This window comes from Numenius arquata, chromosome 1 (assembly GCF_964106895.1).
Source record: "Numenius arquata chromosome 1, bNumArq3.hap1.1, whole genome shotgun sequence".
Classification (NCBI taxonomy): Eukaryota; Metazoa; Chordata; class Aves; order Charadriiformes; family Scolopacidae; genus Numenius; species Numenius arquata.
The window spans coordinates 136707828-136725934 of NC_133576.1; the positions used below are offsets into that span (position 1 = coordinate 136707828).

An 18107-nucleotide genomic window follows, 5' to 3' on the forward strand; every position below is an offset into this window, starting at 1 on the left:
TAATCAGTGGTGTCTTCTTTAACACTTTCCATGCTCTTTCATTTGGGAATAATATACAATTCTGCTTGACACTGCGAGACAGTTAATTAGCATCCATAGGCTTATAAATAGGATTTTACAGAATAGCCGATAAGCTGGTATTATTAGTGTTCATTTCACTCAAGTTCTAGTCCCTTTTGAGATGAAGGCGGGTTTTATTAGAACTTTCACACAACACATCTATTCATTATGGTTTCCCATTAAACATCAAGGTGTGAGGGGTAGGTTGGTTTCATTTGCTTTCTTTTCAGTCTCGATGCCGCTCTTTCTAATAACACTACGTTTTCTTAAGCAAATGGGATGACCAAGTGGATAGAGCCCTGTGGTGGGAATTGAGGGATGTGCTGTTTTTTCATTCGATCCACTGGAAGATTTTGGCCCTGTAGTTTTATTGCCCATCCGTTTTCTCTTCTAAGAACCAAATTTGCTTCTGTGAAACAGTTTGCCAGATGAAAGCGATGATGTGTAAATACTACGCATTGTTCTGCTGGGACAGAGTTTGGAGTTTGAGTTTTTTCCAGTGACTCCTAAGGCCTTGGTGAACAGGTGGCAGAAGACGACACCGTTAAGCAGAAAATGTTCGAATCGGTTCTAGAGATTTGCATAATGCAACAGGGATTTGCAAAAAAAAAATCTCATGCTCAAGGGCATGTGCTTATCACCTGCCAGGGATCTGAAGGGAGTAATTCCTGCATGTACAGCAATCTGCAATTTGCTAGATGGATCCTTTCTGTATGGATTTTAGTACTGCCCTGGTGAGAGGCTACTGAATTAATGAACAAATGAGATTGGGAAAATGTAATGGTTTGAAAAGTACTGCTCCAAGAACTATAATTCCTGTTCCATCAGTGATGGGTACAGAAATCACTCTTCCAGTCCTCTTTGCCATTACATGGTTTAACGGCCACCTTGTACCACTGGGAAGGATAAAATGGGAAGGGTAAAGAAGATATTCATTGATCCATCTCTTGGCTGACTCCACAGCATTGCAGCAACAGCCACTAAGAAAGAAGAATGGAATATATTGTAAAACCTTTCCTGTTCCTCCAACTGGCCTTTGCCCACAGCAAAAGCAGAGCTTGAATTATTTTTATTTTACAAAAATCAGCAATAATTTTTACAATGGGTGGCCATGCAGGTTTGGAATTATTTTAAATATAGCTATTTCTTGAGGAGCCACGGAAGTTAACGACTTAAAGAGTTGTTTTCACAGTTAGGGAAAATCCACGCCTGTTTGGGCTTTAAACTGGTATTACTGTATAATCAGACACAACTGCTTTCTCTAAATAAAATGTTGCCCTTTCCATTTTCCAACTAGCATTAACAAAAGCAGCAGATACGCCTGTTGCTGTGGAGATTTTGAGCCACAGACCAATCTCTATTTTTCTACCTGACTTAGCTCACGGGTTACAGCAGCTGAGGGCTTTTTCCCCCATGATACATTTTCTGAGCATACATATGTTTTACTAAGTAAACCAGAGAGAAAATCATTTGCAGATGCTAAACCTTCCCATCCTGTGAGTCCAATGGCCAAGTTCATCACCATTATTTCATTAATTCCCTTCCTGTACATCATATGGGATCTGATCAACACCTATAAATACTTAAAGCGTGGGTGTCAGGAGGATGGGGCCAGTCTTTTTTCAGTGGTGCCCAGTGAAAGGACAAGAAGCAACTGGCACAAACTTGAACATAAGAAGTTCCACCTAAAGATGAGGAGGAACTTCTTTACTTTGAGGGTGGCAGAGCCCTGGAACAGGCTGCCCAAAGACGTGGTGGATTCTCCTTCTCTGGAGACATTCAAAACCCGCCTGGAGAAGTTCCTGTGCAACCTGCTCTGGGTGGACCTGCTTTGGCAGGGGGTTTGGACTGGATGATCTCCAGAGGTCCCTTCCAACCCCATATCATTCTGTGATCCTGTGATATGTTGCAGTACCAAACTCTCCCATCTTTTTGTCTTTTCCTCGAATCCTATGAGCTGCTTCTACCAGCTCCTGGTGGTCTCCCTCACTCCGCAGCAGATTTAACTTCTAGAGCCACTGTGCTTTTTGTGTTTTCAGCCATCAGCTCTCCATTTGTACAAAGTAGTCCAAATGGCCTTTGCTTCTGTTGTCTACGTTTACACGGTGACACTGATGGCATCGGTGACACTGATGGCTGTGATGTGTACATCCATGTGATGCATGGTCAAAAATTAAATCTGTGAATACAAAATAAAGATCGTTCTGTAAATGGACACATTCAGGTTGCTGACCTTCTCCTTTCATCTGTGCTGTTTGAGACCGGTGGTAGATTTTCTTATATATTAAATAATAGTGTAATTTCATGTCATTCACATCAGGTTTTCACATCCTGTTATTACTTGATGTGAGTGTTCCCCCAACCAAAAATGGGAGGATGCAGAGCAATCTGTTTGGTGCTTTACTACCAGAAGAGCTTGAAATGATTATAACTGTTACCAATACAGTTATAAACCCGATATTGTAGTAGAAAACTATTTCTCAAAATGAGCAAGCATCTGTATGCCATTTGAGACCTTGAAATATCAGCCTAGTGGCATATTTTTTTGTGGGTGTGATAATCTGAGGAGTTAGTCAAGAAAACACTTATAGGCACAGGTAGTATTTTTTATTAGAAGTGATATACTCAGAAAAAGTAGACAAGCTTTCTTCAAATCTGAAATAGAAGCAGCAGACTTCACAGCTAAGTGCAAGCTTAGAGAAATTGCTTAGAGTTTATAAGAGTACGAGTGTATATATTTTTGCAGGGTAAATGGTATGGAATAATGGCTACCAGAAGCCTTTTTTTGTGTGTGCGTGTGTCAGGACTTTCAGTGTTCACACCAGAATGACCACTTTGATTATGAAGTAGCTCTATCGCTGCCAGACTCCAGAGCCTCCGCTTTCACTGACTGGAAGGCCGGAATACTCAAATAGTGCCAGGTGCTGGTTTAGTTACCTCGGGGACATGCATAATAAAAATCACAAGCATGTAACAAAAAGGAAATGTCATGCCTTTTCACATCTATCTTTGCATCAGCTCCAGCGTAAGAGAAAATGAAAGGAAAAAGGAAAAAAAAAAAAAAAGGAAAAAAAAAAAAAAGAAAAGAAAAAAAAAAGAAGAAAAACCAGAAGATAGCACAGCTATTGTGCAAGAGCAGACAGGTCCAACCAGGGCTGCCTTTGAAATAGCTGTAGATAAGGAACTCCGGGAACCTTCAGATGCAAAAGAGTTTGTCAACAGCGCCTTTACCTGTCCATGGATAGAATCCCAAACATAAATGAGTTTTACTGTAGCTTCTGTATACACCGAGCCTATGACTGGGAGCAATGAGGTTTTGTTTTCCTTAAAACATCTCCAAATGTGGGTTGTTTTCCCCTGGGCGTGTGGTGGGTTAGTTTATGCCCAAAGGCACAGGAACAGATAGCAGCTTTTTTCTGCCAATAGCACTAAAAATACAACTCATTCTTTCTGTACAAAGTCTGTGTGCAGGTGACGACCATTTAAGATATATTTGGAAATAACCCATGTTTATGATTACATGTGTTAGCAATTTAAGCCATTGGCTTTTAAGCATAATTTTGTTTGTTTGTTTGATTATATAAACAGACACACACCAAAATCCTATTGCTGTCTTTGCCATGAGCTCTGGGTTCTCTGCACTTGCAAAAAAATCAAGCTCCAACATAGCCAAAAAAAATCCTGGTCTGCTCGCTGTCAGGGCCTCAATACTCGATGACTTCATATTTCAGTTTAAGTAAAGAAAGGTGAATTTTGGTTCTTTGCCCTAAGGACTGAGGTCTGCAAATCAGGACGCATACTCCATCATACATGCCTTAGGAGCCTAAGAAACCCGGTGAGATTTGGGACATTTGGGCCCAAGCAGATTTGGACAGATCCAGTCTATACGGAAAAGCCATCTAGATTTTGCTTTTCATACTTCCACTATAGTGGAAGTGGAAGGAGGCAGATGGCCCTGAAAATAGGCAGAGGAAGTTCTAGTCAACCCACCACATGGAATCCCTTCCCACCTTGATGGCACAGGAAGCCTGGGTGTCTCCTATGTGTTTTCCTAACGTTTCCTATGTGTCTTCCTACATGAGTATCTTCAGTCTTCCGGCGAAACTAATAGGAAGCCTTTGAGTGTCAGTCTTTCTGGCCATCTTCTGAGGATGGGTGTGTGACAACACTATCCATCCCTTCTGAAATAATTTAGGAATTTCCCCAAGAAATGGGAAATCTTGATTCTAGGGTCCATGAAGTTTGGGTGGGATTAGCTATGTTTGTTTAGGCCTTTTGAGAATTTAAGAGGGCTCTTCATCTCAGTGTAGGTAGGGCAAGAGACAGGTTTCTTTCTCTGATAAGTCTTTTTAATGTTAAAAAATCAAGGAAGCAGCAGGTTAAGAAGCAATGAGCACAGAAACCTACACAACTGGGTAGCCCCTGGCAGTGATCAAGTTTGCCAACCATCTGGGACTTCAGGAATCTCCCCAGCATCATTTACATTCATTTTGCTGTCTCCTGTGACTTTTAACACTTTATGAACAGAAGAGAACTGATCATATAGAGAACCAGAGTCACATATTTTCAAAAGCTTTTTCCACTTCTAGACTTTTCAAGTTCATTTTAGTTATTCTTTCCCATCTTGTTCTAATATCATTTTACTTTACACATCAAGGTCAGTTCTTAGAGGATACTGAGCAATTAAATGGCTTAATTACAGTGCCTAAATAAATATACTAAGTAAGGAAATTGAAGGTCTGGATAATTATCCTAACACAAAATACCTGGCTTATTTTATCTTTCTTCTTGCTGATAAGCAGTAGCTGTTATGCTTGTTTAATTTTTTCCATATAATTCTTAGCATTTCTTTCCAGTCAGCCTTTGAATTTTTCCAGGTAATTCAGTGAAATGCTTCAGAACTGGCTGGCAAATGAATTTTCCAAGCATTTTTATAAGGCTGTGATAAAGGGACACTTCAGGAGTTGAAGTAGGAGCTAAGTTTATAATATTGTCTTCACTAATAGGATCACTGCACAGGACGTGACATCAGGAAGAAACAGCTCAGAGAAATAACACGGCTACTGTATTTTTCTATGTGTAGGACAAGAAAACACTGTAGTACTGCTGGGAAGTTTCATATGTACAAGATTGTTTGCATGTAATTCTCCCATGGGAATTATAGTAGTCTTGTGGAAACCCGGGCTTTAGATTAACCTGGTTTTTGGGGAGGTTTCTTTTGCCTTTTTTTTTAAATGAAAAGCATGGCTCGAAAATCTGTCCAGGAGAGAAAACGAGCCTCTCCTCTGTGCATGCGGGTGCTGCACAATCAAACTTTAAAAGAGCATGGGGAGAACATAGCTCATACCAATGTGTGCAGAGATAGCCAAAAGGTAAAAATTAAGGCAAAACTGAAGCCAGAGCTGCTCATTAAAGCGTGGTGGAACCGCTGTAACATCTGCAGAAGTGCCTGGAGGGCTGTTTAGTAAGAGCTTCTCCACTCTAGTCATTTGGCCAACACGTATGTGGGCTGCGGAGCAACCTGATGAAAGGCAGCTGGGTCTGCATGGGGCTTGCAGATCAGGACCTTTAGTTGGAAAAGAACTGTAAGAAAGAAAATAGCTGGATAAAATATTGAATAGTGTACGGAAGGCCAAGCCTGTCAGAGAGGTCAGGCAGGTAAGCATCAAAATTAGAGATAAAAGAGACCAGTATGTTACCTAGTCTGTTCCCCAGCCTACTGAAGAGTGTTCAGTGCAGGATAACATAAGCGCATCTGAGAGTGGGCGTTGTTAGACCTTGAAGACTCTGGAACAGGCTGCCCAGCCTAATTGATCAGGAATTTAAAATTAGACTTGTTATAGAAGGAACTTGTAGTGAATAACTGCCTCAGAGACGGACAAGGTAACCAGCAAGGGCTGTTTATCACCCGAAACATAAGGATTCTCTGCTCCCATTAGCATTTTATCACAATAAAAACCATTACATTTAAAATAAGAAAGCAGGAAATATTTCATCACTAGTGTGTGAAACTACCTGTTACACGTGAATTTTGGGGTAAACACCTTAGACTGAGAAAAACAATTACCTAAGAGTTGGAATACACATGGCACATATTGTTTCAACAATCAGGAAAAAAAATAAGGACTATTAGTCATCTTGCTTTCTTGCATAACTTTGATTACTATGTAGCATCAGAAAGAGATTTCTCCCCGTACCATAGAGTGTAATTAATTGCCGTATGGGAGTACTGCAGGGCTGGAATTAGCCAGTGATGGGGAAAGGCTGGTAAATTAGGTGGACCAGTAGTTTGTTCTGTTTTGGCAAAACCCATAGCACATTTTTACATGGATTCAGGTGCCCTATTTCCAAGCCCTGAATCCTTTTCCAAGCCCTCATCTTTCTAAAATGGCTTTTTCTTGAAGATAACCAATTCCTTTAACCATCCTTCAGAAAAACAGACAGAGGCTGGGGAAATGAGAGGCAGAGAGACTGTTAAGTGAACGAGACCATGTAACTTTTCCCTGTATTTATCTCTACCGCTTATAGCCCACACTGCTGTGAATTCTTCTCTGAACTACTGGGATTTATTTTTTTTTTAGAAATAGTTCTCATGTGACTTTTATGTGTTTTGAATTATCACTACCTTCCCTCTATCCAGAAAATCTCTCTTATTCAGGACCTTTCTTTGCATAGTGACTTGAAAAATTCCACATTTTTCACTGAGCAGGGAACTGAACAGAAGTCAAGGTAAAGAATTTTTTCTTATAAGGCAGAAGTCAGTAAAGCAATGATTAAGGAATTCAAATCGCAGCTTTAAAGATCTTAATCAAGGCTTTGGAGGAAAAAAAAACCAATAACATCAATGGTGTCTCTAAAAGTGTCTGAAGTTTTGCTATTGCATTTGCAAGTTGGTTTGTTGTCTGTTGAAAGACATACAGTCATTTTGGAGGAAAAATAAATGTTCCCACTTTCGGACTGGAAATGCCATTCAATAACCTGAAACTTTGTCTCTACCGATTTTCTTTTTCCTGGCAGGTGGCTGTTGCTCTTTACTTGCTAATGTTGTTCTAAGCCTGAACCAAATGTAAAGCAGATCACAATTTTTGGTCCAAACCGTTTTTTTTTTCCCTAGCATAATGTTGTCATATTACCTTCTTGGGCAATGCCATTGATTTTTTTCAGTGGTGCCCAGTGACAGGACAGGAGGTAAAGGGCACAAACTTGAACGTAAGAAGTTCCATCTAAACATGAGGAGAAACTTCTTCACTTTGAGGGTGGCAGAGCCCTGGAACAGGCTGCCCAGAGAGGTGGTGGAGTCTCCTTCTCTGGAGACATTCAAAACCCGCCTGGACACGTTCCTGTGCAACCTGCTCTGGGTGGACATGCTCTGGCAGGGGGGTTGGACTAGATGATCTCCAGAGGTCCCTTCCAACCCCATACCATTCTGTGATTCTGTGACTGGCAATCCTTCCCAGGAGAGAAAAGCATCATCTACAGATGCATAGCTCTATTTTGGCACTTTGCCTTTAGAAGAATTCGGGAAGTTTTCTGGGAAAATGCAGCTGAAGTGCAGGTTTATGAGGGGAAATTTTGGATTAGAACAATGAGAGCTGCACATTTTCGCAGGTTTTTCAGTAAGCGTGTGGTCTTCACTTCAACGTCCCTGGAAATGTAGCCTTCAGATGGTAGCAAAGGGACACTCTCAGCCTCCCACTGCCTGCAGAACATTGTGAACAGCTCTCCTCCACAATAATTACAGCTACTCGAGCACAAACAACCCCGCTGCTCTTACAGCTTGCACTGCAAGAACACCTAATGGCCAAACACAAGATCAAGGTCCTGCTGTTTCTCTAGGTTCACATGCACACAAGGAAAAGCAGCCCATGTCTCGAAAAGTCTGCAGAATAAATAGAGAAAAAAGATCGAAATTGCTGGAAGATGCAGGATAGGTCTGTTCTTTTAATGAGCTGTGCCAGACACAGGGTATGTGCAAGACTGAAGTGTGTTCCTCGGGGAGCATAAGGTGAATGTCAAATGAGAGTCCAGCTCATAAGGATCAGACCAGAGAGGTCTGGAGAGTTCTTCCCTGGGTTACACACCTGGTCTCAGAGTCGAAGGGAAAGGAATCACACCCACCATCAACTTGGGTGCAGAGGCAGACGGAGGGATCCTGCAGGCTGGCACGTTCCATTCTGCAGGAGACTCATATTTCCTACTGTTTTCAAGTCCAGAGCCCCAGGGTGAGCTAACAGAAAGAAGCTGCTATGGAAAATAACCTTTCTTCTTAATCAGATCTCTTTAGAAGCCCATCTAAGAAGAGTCTTTTAGCACGAAATCGCCTTGATCTCTTTTCTCAGCTGAAGAAAGAGAATGATCTTCTGAACTATGACTCTTAGATGTTGAAGGGAGGCTGGCTGCTTTGCTTGAAATCATGCACTGGAAAAAAAAAAAAAGTCTTCCCAAAATGAAGGGAGATTGGCTAGAACGTAAGAACTAACAGTCACTGGAAAATGACTTCCATACAATTTTAGGGATGCAAGCATCCAACCCTAATGGGGATAAAGAGGTGGATCAGGAGGAAACTGTCCCAGGAAGAGGCTAAACGAGTACGTTCATTAGCTTTATGCAGCGCAGAAATCCAAAGCCAAGAGTAATTTTAATGAAAATAGGAACAGATACAATCTCTTTATGCAGGCAACATCCCTCTCACCCCAAATTTCCTCCCCAGAGAGGTTATGGATAGACAGGTTGGATTCTCACTGCAGTATAACTTTGATACCCCTTTGTCATGCTCCAGAGATCCGCAGCCGTATGCTTTCCTTGGCCTGTACTCACTCAGGCAGACTATGTTTCTTCCCAAGAGAAGCATAAAATATCATCACTTCAAAGTTCTCCTTCACTGCAACTTTTCTCTCCAGCTGCCTATGCATTTAGTTTCCACTTCCATCGCTGCTGTACAGCACCTTTGTCTATGAGCATGGAAGGGAAGCGTTAAGCCCGCGTATACGATAGGGGTTTAGGTATTATGAAGGAAACCAAAATATCACTGCCAAAATTGTCTCAGTGGGATTGCCTTATCTTCAGGCAGGTTTTAGACGTTAAGCCCAGGGTTCACGCCACTTTCACATAGGCACCTGAGTTAGGATCAGCCAAGGCTCCCCCTGTAATCAATGAAGAGAAATAAGATACTGCAATACAACCTGAAGACAGGATAAGTGGTCTCTGGGAGATAAGGCTGTACTTCCCCGATGGCAGGGAGACCCTGTAGTGACTATGCTGCACGATATCACATTATCCTTTAGTTTCCCCAAATAAGTCCCATATTTCTCTTAAAAACTGCAATCTTCATTCCTTTCAAGAGATGTTCCTTTGTGATTGTCTACAGGGAAATACAGATTTTATTCCTTAACAGCATAGTTTGCCTCATCATGCATTGTTTTACATACAAGGTATGTAAAACCCATCTCCACCAGCCAGGAAGGTCCCAAAGTCTATCACTGATCATGAGCTGAACTTGTGGGTTTTTTGGTGCTTTGGCTACAGGATGAATCAGTTTTTGTCACTGGTAGGTGGGCTTTAATGCCATGCAATTTTGGTTGGTTTCTAACCTTCCATAGTTTTGTCTCTTCTGGCATTATTTCAGAAGTTAATTTTAGAAAATTAGTGCCAACCACCCTGCAAGATATTTGTGTAAATAGTATTTGCTGGGGCAGGTGAAAAAGTCTTGCAATGGCCCATGTATAATAAGTCTTCCCTGGTAGGGTACGAGGAATATGAGAGGGTGCTTTGCCTTCACCAAGCCTATCAGGACAAGTTTTGCAGGGCTAGTGTAAACCTTTTTGTTAGCATTAAGCTTGGCGAAAGCAATTTCCACAAAGCCTACAGTTTGGTGTTCAAATAAAAGGAAAATGGACCTTTTAGGAGATTTGCATGTAATCATTTGCAGAGAACTTCATACTTTCTATTGGGTGTTTTGGATCAGATAGAGCATTAGTGTCAGATTGAGAGAGGCCATTTCACGGGCAGCTCATCAGCCTTCCTACTGATTACATTATTCTTTTACAAGTTGGTTTTGAGTAAAGCTGCGCAAGCTTTTGTAGCGCTGATCCATAATTAGGGGCTTGCATTTCCCTTAAAACTTTAGATGATGTGAATTACTCGCGTAAATATTTCACAAGGAATGATATAAATATTCTGTGGTGATTAGGATTGTTTATACTGTCTCTATCAGAAGAGAGTCTGTCCTTAGTTCTTTGATTTTGAAGGAGATATAAGCAATCTCCTGTATATTTGGAAATTTCATTACCTGTTTGTGCTTTTGAATAACAGCACAATCTCAGCTTTGGAGACCGATGTTTCAGAAAATCGTGTAGCTGACTGACACAATCTGTTTCTACTGTTGTGCCTACAAATGAGCCAGCGGAGTATCCGGCTCAGGCAATTGCCCATGTAATTTTGTGAAAATCTGCCGAATTATTTTCTTGTGTTGGCAAAAAATTCTAACTGTGACTGTGCTGCTCCCAGAGCACCCCAAGCCCTGGAGGAACTGCATTTCAGAGGGGAACAATTTCTTCCCTGTTCCTCTCCATCTTTTTCAATGGGTAATTGTTTTCTGCTGGTTCGGGTCAGGTTAGTAACTTCAGGAGCTGCGGGAAAGGAGATCTGACGTCTGGGATATTTCTTGTCCCTTTCCGAGAATCATAGAATGGTTAGAGTTGGAAGGGACCTTAAAGATCATCGAGTTCCAACACCCCTGCCATGGGCAGGGGACACCTCCCACTAGACCAGGTTGCTCAAAGCCACATCCAGCCTGGCCTTGAACACTTCCAGGGGCATCCACAGCTTCTCTGGACAATCTGTGCCAGTGCCTCACCATCCTCACAGTAAAGAATTTCTTTCTAGTATCTAATCTAAATCTCCCCTCTTTCAACTTAAAACCATTACCCCTTGTCCTGTCACTACACGCCCTGACAAAGAGTCCCTCTCCGGCTCTCCTGGAGGCTCCTTTCAGATACTGGAAGGCTGCTATAAGGTCTCCCCAGAGCCTTCTCTTCTCCAGGCTGAGCAACCCCAGCTCTCTCAGCCTGTCTTCATAGGGGAGGTGCTTCATCCCTCTGATCATCTTCGTGGTCCTCCACTGGATCTGTTCCAACAGATCCACGTCCTTCCTGTGTTGAGGACTCCAGAGCTGGACACAGTACTCCAGGTGGGATCTCAGGAGAGCAGAGTAGAGGGGTAAGAGAAGACTAGAGTTCTTCCTTTTGGTAGAACAATTGCAATTGGGAAATAACTACATAAGTCCCAAACACTCAGTCCATGGTCTGTGCTGGGACAGAGGGAGATAAGAGGCATAGAATTGTGGTGCTTTTACATACCCCAGCATCGCACTAACCCTCACAGAGCCGCCACCGTTCTAGACCTTTTCCACCCAAAGGAAGGTCTGCTCATGGTCTGCCTGGTACAAATAAGAACGTTCCCAAGTTCCCGCTGACAGTGACTTTGTGACTTCTTGATAGAAAATACACCGTCCTGGTAAATGGATAAAAGAAAATCATTGCATATCTTCATAGCACAGGGAAGGGAAAAAACACAATTTGGGAGAGCAACACAAATCACCCAAAGGGCAGGTGAAGTCCATGTAACATATGTTCTTCATACTCTGCTTCAGTCCAAGTGAATTTATTCATTCCTTCTTAACCTTGCACAGCCCTTTTCCCACAATATACCAGTCTTCATACAGGGCATGTGATTATTTCTCATTTTCAAGGCCCAACTACTCATTTCTTAATTTTGGTGACATGGCAGCTGCCCAGGTTTTTCTTGTTAAGATGATATTCATTTGTCCCTTTTATTTCATTTATTTTCCCCTCTGGCTCCATAGCTATAAATCAAATACACTAAATTAAATTAAATAAAATAAACATAAGTGCAGGTGGAAATTCAGGAAATATAAATAACTTAAGAGTAGTTTTCCAAGACTGCTTTTTTAATCAATTCTAAACACAAGATATATATTCCCTGTTAAACTAAGAATGTTGTGACCACCTATTGTTAAAGAACAGCAATAAATCCGCGCAACAATTCCTTACTCTTATGATTCACTGACGTGTTTTGCCAGACAGCTAGTTTGGCTTGCTCTTTTTCCAGAGGTGTTTTATGCTGTCCGCAGGAAAGGCACGATATGCTGCCATGGGAGAGGCGTGAATGCTGTTTGTCCCTTAGGAAAATTCCTTCTTTCTCCATCTCTGAGGGAGCGAGGCTCCTGGATGCTAAGAAAGCAGTCTTTTACCATGCGATAATCAGGGCTCGTCTTCAAATCATATGTTCCCCTTCACCTGGGAAAGCAAAATGCCAGATAATCTCCCACTCCCCTCCTCAACCCAGCAGGATCTCTGACGCCCTGGAATACTAGCGGAGCAAATCACTGCATTTTATATTCCGAACACTGCCAGGCAGGCAGGGCACTGCTCTTCCCACCTCGTCCCGTGCGTTGTCAGCAATCCGTCTCAGAGGTGCTGCTTGGGGATGTCCCCATGCCCACTCTGTCTGTCACCTTTCAAATAGGGTTATCTCACATAAGAAGGTCTCAGCCCTGCAGCGCTGCTTCATGCTTGCGGCGTTTTCATCAATCGGGATGAAATTGCTTGAGTTTTAGATTTATTTATCAATTAATTTCTTTTCTCAGGCAGAGGTACCTAAGTGTTTCCGTTGTGTAAGCAGGTCATGGTTCTCTCCAGCGCCAAGACTAGCTACAGTTTTAATATAGATCGATAAGATTTAGTTTCGATGTCAATAAAAATCACTCAAAACCACTGTGCAAAGTGAGGGGAAGACAAAAACAGAAATGCATCTGTTTACACTCTCTTTCTTTTGACAGGATAATACACCCAGCCAGCCCACTACAAGAGTACACTCTGCCATCATTTACACAGCCTTCTGTGAGCCCACAGTGCACACGAAGGCCCTACTTTAAAGGCCAGAGCTGTGTTGTGATGTATGTTGTGTGTCACAGTGCTCACCATCACTGGTGCACCCGTACCACTGTTATAAAGTGTCATATTTTAAGGCTGTATAAAGGCCAAGCACTTTCAGCGGCATCACTTAATGCAAAAGTTCTTACGTGAGAATCGCTGTAGTTGCTGGACTGAGGTCACCGCGATGACAGTAATTCTGCCTGCCTTCCCCCGTCCTTCCTCCGTGGTGGGAATTCTGCTAATTTAAAATATTTTGAGTGTGACAAACAGCCTTTTAGACTGTCTCAATGGCTAGAGATACAGTACACAGCTACAGGAAAAAGTAGCATTTTGAAGCAAATTATTTCACCTCTCTATGCCTCAGTTTCCTTATCTGTCAGAAGTGTAAGTCTGCTCCCCACACAATTTAATTTTACCAGCCAATCTGAAAACAGATCCGAACAGATCCGATAATGGTATTTCCAAGCTTACATACTCAATGCTTGTAAAGCTCTTAAAGATTCTTGGTTGAAGCTTGACAGAAGAAAATACTATGGGAAAAAAGCTGATATTAATGATTTATTGATTGTAGATAATACCATTCTGAGGATATTGAACACTATTAAACCCTGTTGCCTTGTGGTATCAGTTCTGTGAAAAGTCAGCATTTGTACATCCAGTCTTTTTTCACCTCTTTTGGGACAAAATGTAAACGTATGAGTATAATCCAATGAATATAGTGTAAGAAACAATTTACTGTCCTTTATCTAAAAGTATCTCCTCGAGTGTTCTGTATTCCTGGCAGCCCTTCTATTCACACTAGCATGAGTACACCCGTTTTAAATCAGCTCTTGATCTGTGAAGGCCAAATCCTGCAAGAGACAGAGTCATTCTAGAAACACACAGTATTCTGAAATATTACAGCCAAATGTGCGGCATAAAGCGAAGGCATGTTTATTGTTTGTCTTACTTTCCCCCTAACTATTTCGAGTCTGCTCTGGTCTGTCTCTTCCCTAAATTTAAAGCGGTTGCCTGAATTTTGCAGAGTTCCTTAGTTAAGTTGGGAAACAGATTCTTTGTGTTAACCTATTTCCAAAGTTTGTGTTTCCTAAGTACTTTCATAAATCTACCCGAGACTGTAACATATCTGCCCCTGTTTTTTTTTTTTTTTTAATCTTAATCTGAAATACCGGCACATAGATAAAATAGATGTTTATGTTCTGTTTTCCCCTGAATATGTGCAAGTAACGTATCATTCACATTCAACTTATATTATTCCTGCCGTGAGTCCAAAGAACATAATTTTGACTGTTCACTGCGAGCGGATATGTAAGATTGTTACAAATTGATGCCAAGGGGCCCATACTTGGAATTCGCTTTGTTTTCCTTCGAGTTAGCTTCCAAATTGCAAGAGTGTGCATAATGAATGTGTTATCTAGTCCTTCTGTTTTGTGTTTCTGAAGGAGAAACAGCACATACCACAAAAGTGACTTGGCCTACTTGCTCAGGTTCCATAGCAACCCAGTATCACTGCGAATTCATTTTGCGCTAATCAATTAGAAATTTTGCTCTGGCAGCTGGAATGAAAGTTTATGGGCCGAATCCTGCTTGTTTTCCTTGGACCCGCAGTCGCAGTAAATCCAATGAGATACTTGTCTGAGAAGAATGTGGACTCGTATCTTTCATCGCTCTCTTGGTTTATTTTTTCTGAAAAGCTCAGATTCGATTTTTGGTTTTCTGTCCGAGCAGAGAAAAGGAGGCAATTCTCTTAAAGGATCCACAACGTGAGACACCGTTGTCTTACAAAGAGAGTTGCTGACAGGTTAAAAAGGAAGGTACCCCTTCGCTCCCCATGGGTTTTAACCGGTCGTTGTCTGCACAGCTGACCAGAGCACACCTTCAGCAGCTTGTAAAATCTCCTGTTGCGTCCACCCCAATACTACGTGCCCAAAAGGCCATTTTCCAGGGAACACAGTGGTACGTGCCAGTGCCCTCCATGGCAGCGCAGCCCTCGGGAATGTGGTTTGTACCAGCGATTCCTAGGCAGCCGTCCCTTGTAAAGGTCAGCTCCCGCACCACAGGAAGTGCGTGTAACCACCATGAAAGCCCATGGGAACTTCTCATATGCCCTCTGCAAGGGTGCAGTTGATTAAAATCCGACGTTTTCATTAAAGAGGTTTTGTTTTTTCTCACTCACGAATTCTCTCCTTGACAAAATTGCGATACTGGGAGATGGGGAAAGACCCTACCAAAAATCTCGACCTGCAGCCATGTGGAAATGGCAGAAAGTTTCTGTTGTGGGCTGACAGAAGCACTGACATTTTGCTTTTCGGTTTACGATTCTAAATTCAGCTCATTCTGCTCCTGGTCTTTATGTCCAGACTACAGAGCTCATGTGTAGATCTGCCAAGCGTGTGTCTGACCAAAATACAGGCAGAGCACTGAGGGTCTACAGTCACCACACAATTTTTTTTTGTGAGGGGTAGTCACACCATCAACCTCCTTTTGATGCATTTTTGGATAAATGAGTCAGAGGCTTGGAATAAATTTTTTGATCTAGTTTGTCTCTCTCAATGGCTGGAAAAATGGGTCTTCAAGTCACAAAGTACACTGAAAAACTGTATGGGTCTATAGGAAGACATAGGTTTAACACCTTCCATTTCACTCATCATCACACTAGAATTCAGGCTCTGGCTGCACCGTATTAGAAGTACATGTCATCCTGCTTTGTAACAAACACATAGTAAATCAAAGTCATGATTTAAACTACGTGTCAGGGCTCATCAAATCTCCATTGCAAGAAAGAGGATGACGCAGAGTAGACTCTGCTCCTTCTAGAGCACATCAGAGCTGGAGCTGAATTCCCATTTGTGCATCAAGGTGACAGGGAAAGCAGTTTCCATCCACTTGCACATGCTGCCTTTTCTTGCTGTCTCTCTCCAGCTCCTGTGGGTAGTTAACACAATGGGAAGGTTACAGCCTTGGCACCGTAAAAAGGGTCAGGGAGTGTGAAGCGGGCTGCAGATTCCTTCAAAGCTGCATTGCTAAAGGAGGAACTTCTCTGTCTGGAGGGTTGTCAGAAGGAACGAGACCCAGATAACTCCACTGCTGATCACAACAAAACATGCAGGGTTCACATCTTCCCACACGCTGTGAAAACTGCAGTTTATGCCAGAAAGCGTAGGCTCTCCACCAAGGCTGTCTTCTCCTCCTCTGGGTGACCACGGTCAATCCAGTGTCTCTGAGCCCAGGTACCATCCCGTATTCTCCCCGGTCCCCAGGCTTTGCCTCCAACACAACAATTTCTACTTGGATTATAATCAGCAGTTTACAAGATCTGCATATGCCAGGGAGGTGACAACCAAGGGCTTACAGTGAGAAAAACTGATGACCAAGGTGGAAAGAAACTTAGCAGAACCAGCTTTGGGGGATTTAAATGTTGAACCCGCTTTATTGTTTTGGATTTCTGTCTTTTTCTAAAGTGTTTGTGTTGTGTTTAGTAAGAAATATTGTACAGCTATGTCCTGTGCTATGTTATGTTTAAAATGCGGTTTTTTTAGAAACTGATCGTTTTTTAAGTTTGCTGGTTTTCTTGTGCTGACTGTTCTTCTTTTATTGTGATGGATTTCACATGGTAACATTTCAGTATTTGGGAAAATGTGGGAGATTAATCATTATGACTTTCAGATCAAACGTATCAAGGGGAAAAGCTCATGTTTAAATGCATTGTCCTGTATTTTAACCTATTATATGTCTGTGTTCATATTCCCCTTGTTTTTATTGATGTACTGCACATATCTGACCTCCAGGTTTGCCTGATAGTTTTTTTATCAGTTTGGGCTTTCTGATTTCCTAATTTTGTTTAAAAATCTAATGGGGGGAAGACCCTGATAAGCATTAATTATTTACAGCATGCTTTTCCAATTGGATCTACTTAACCTCCACGTACCTGATCCAATTTCCTTGCAGTCAAGTCGGAGCTCCTCCTCGATCAGGGGCAGCTTTATGCAAGAAACTCAGTTGCTGCGTTTCTCGTGATTTAATCAATGAAATGACACTGTAACGACACTGTTTGCACCGGTCTTTGCTCCTGCCTTGCATCGGTGTGTTGGTTCACCGACACCCTTCAACGCCACATAGCGATGACGGGCTCCCTCCTCCGCCTGCCTCCCGCCCGCCCGAGGCAGGAGTTGGGCTGTTTGCCTTATAAACCCGATAAGGGAACGGTTAAACCCAATCCCCACAAGGAATTTACCCTTTCCACGTGAAATCTGAAAAAATTTACCTCACAATACAGCGGGCAAAACTTTGTCCTTTAGTCCAACGCAGCCCGGCGCTGGCGCTTGGCCCCGTTGACTGCGTGTGCCCACGTTGTGACACGAAACATTATCGGGACTCCCTCCCATGCCAAAATCTTTTAAAAAGACCCCCAAAAAAACGACAGATATGAGTTTTTAAGAGACTGTTACCCTCAGAGCAACGGGCGGGCAGATACGTGCAACCGGCCACCCCTCAGGCATCGGGGGGGGGGGGGGGGGGGGGAGATTGATGGAGGGGCGGCCTTCCCTCGTGCCCCGGCTCAACTTTTTTTGTCTCTCTGTCTGTGTTGTGTCGCTTTTTGTTTATTTTATTTCTCTTTGTGTTGTGTTTTTGTTTTTTTGTTTTTTTTTTTTTTTATCCCCCCCCCCCCCCCCCCCTTTTCTCTCTCTGTGTCCGTCCGTTTGTGCTTGTGGCCCGCAGGTCCCCCCCTGCGCTGTTCGTCCGCCTCCTCCACCCCTCCCGAGCAGTCCCCCTCCCCCCCCCCCCTCGCCGCCGGCCAATGAGGGCCCGGGGCGGTTGCTGGGCAACGGCGCGGCCCAGCCGGCCGCCGACTCTGACTCTGAGGAAGAGTTTGTCCCTAATTCATTCTTAGTTAAAAGTGGCTCTGGAAACCTCTGTGTCGCCGCCAACGGTGAGTGACTCCTCTCTCTCTTTCTCTCTCCCTGCTTTTCTTCCTAGTCTGACAGCGGCGGGTGGAGGTTGGCTGGGGGTGCGGGGTGTGCCCTTTTGGGTTGGTTGGGGGGATTTTGTTCAAAAAAAAAAAAAAAAAGAAAAGAAAAATAAATAAATTGG

The 18107-nt window shown here is 42.8% G+C and overlaps 1 protein-coding gene across 1 annotated transcript in view; it reads left to right on the forward strand.

The window, feature by feature from the left end:
* Positions 1–18107, forward strand: part of TENM4 (teneurin transmembrane protein 4) — a 374463-nt gene that overhangs the window by 74088 nt on the left and 282268 nt on the right. Inside the window, 2 exon segments of the mRNA XM_074146667.1 lie at positions 17736–17785; positions 17787–17946. Of these exon segments, the coding sequence (XP_074002768.1) occupies positions 17736–17785; positions 17787–17946 (210 nt within the window).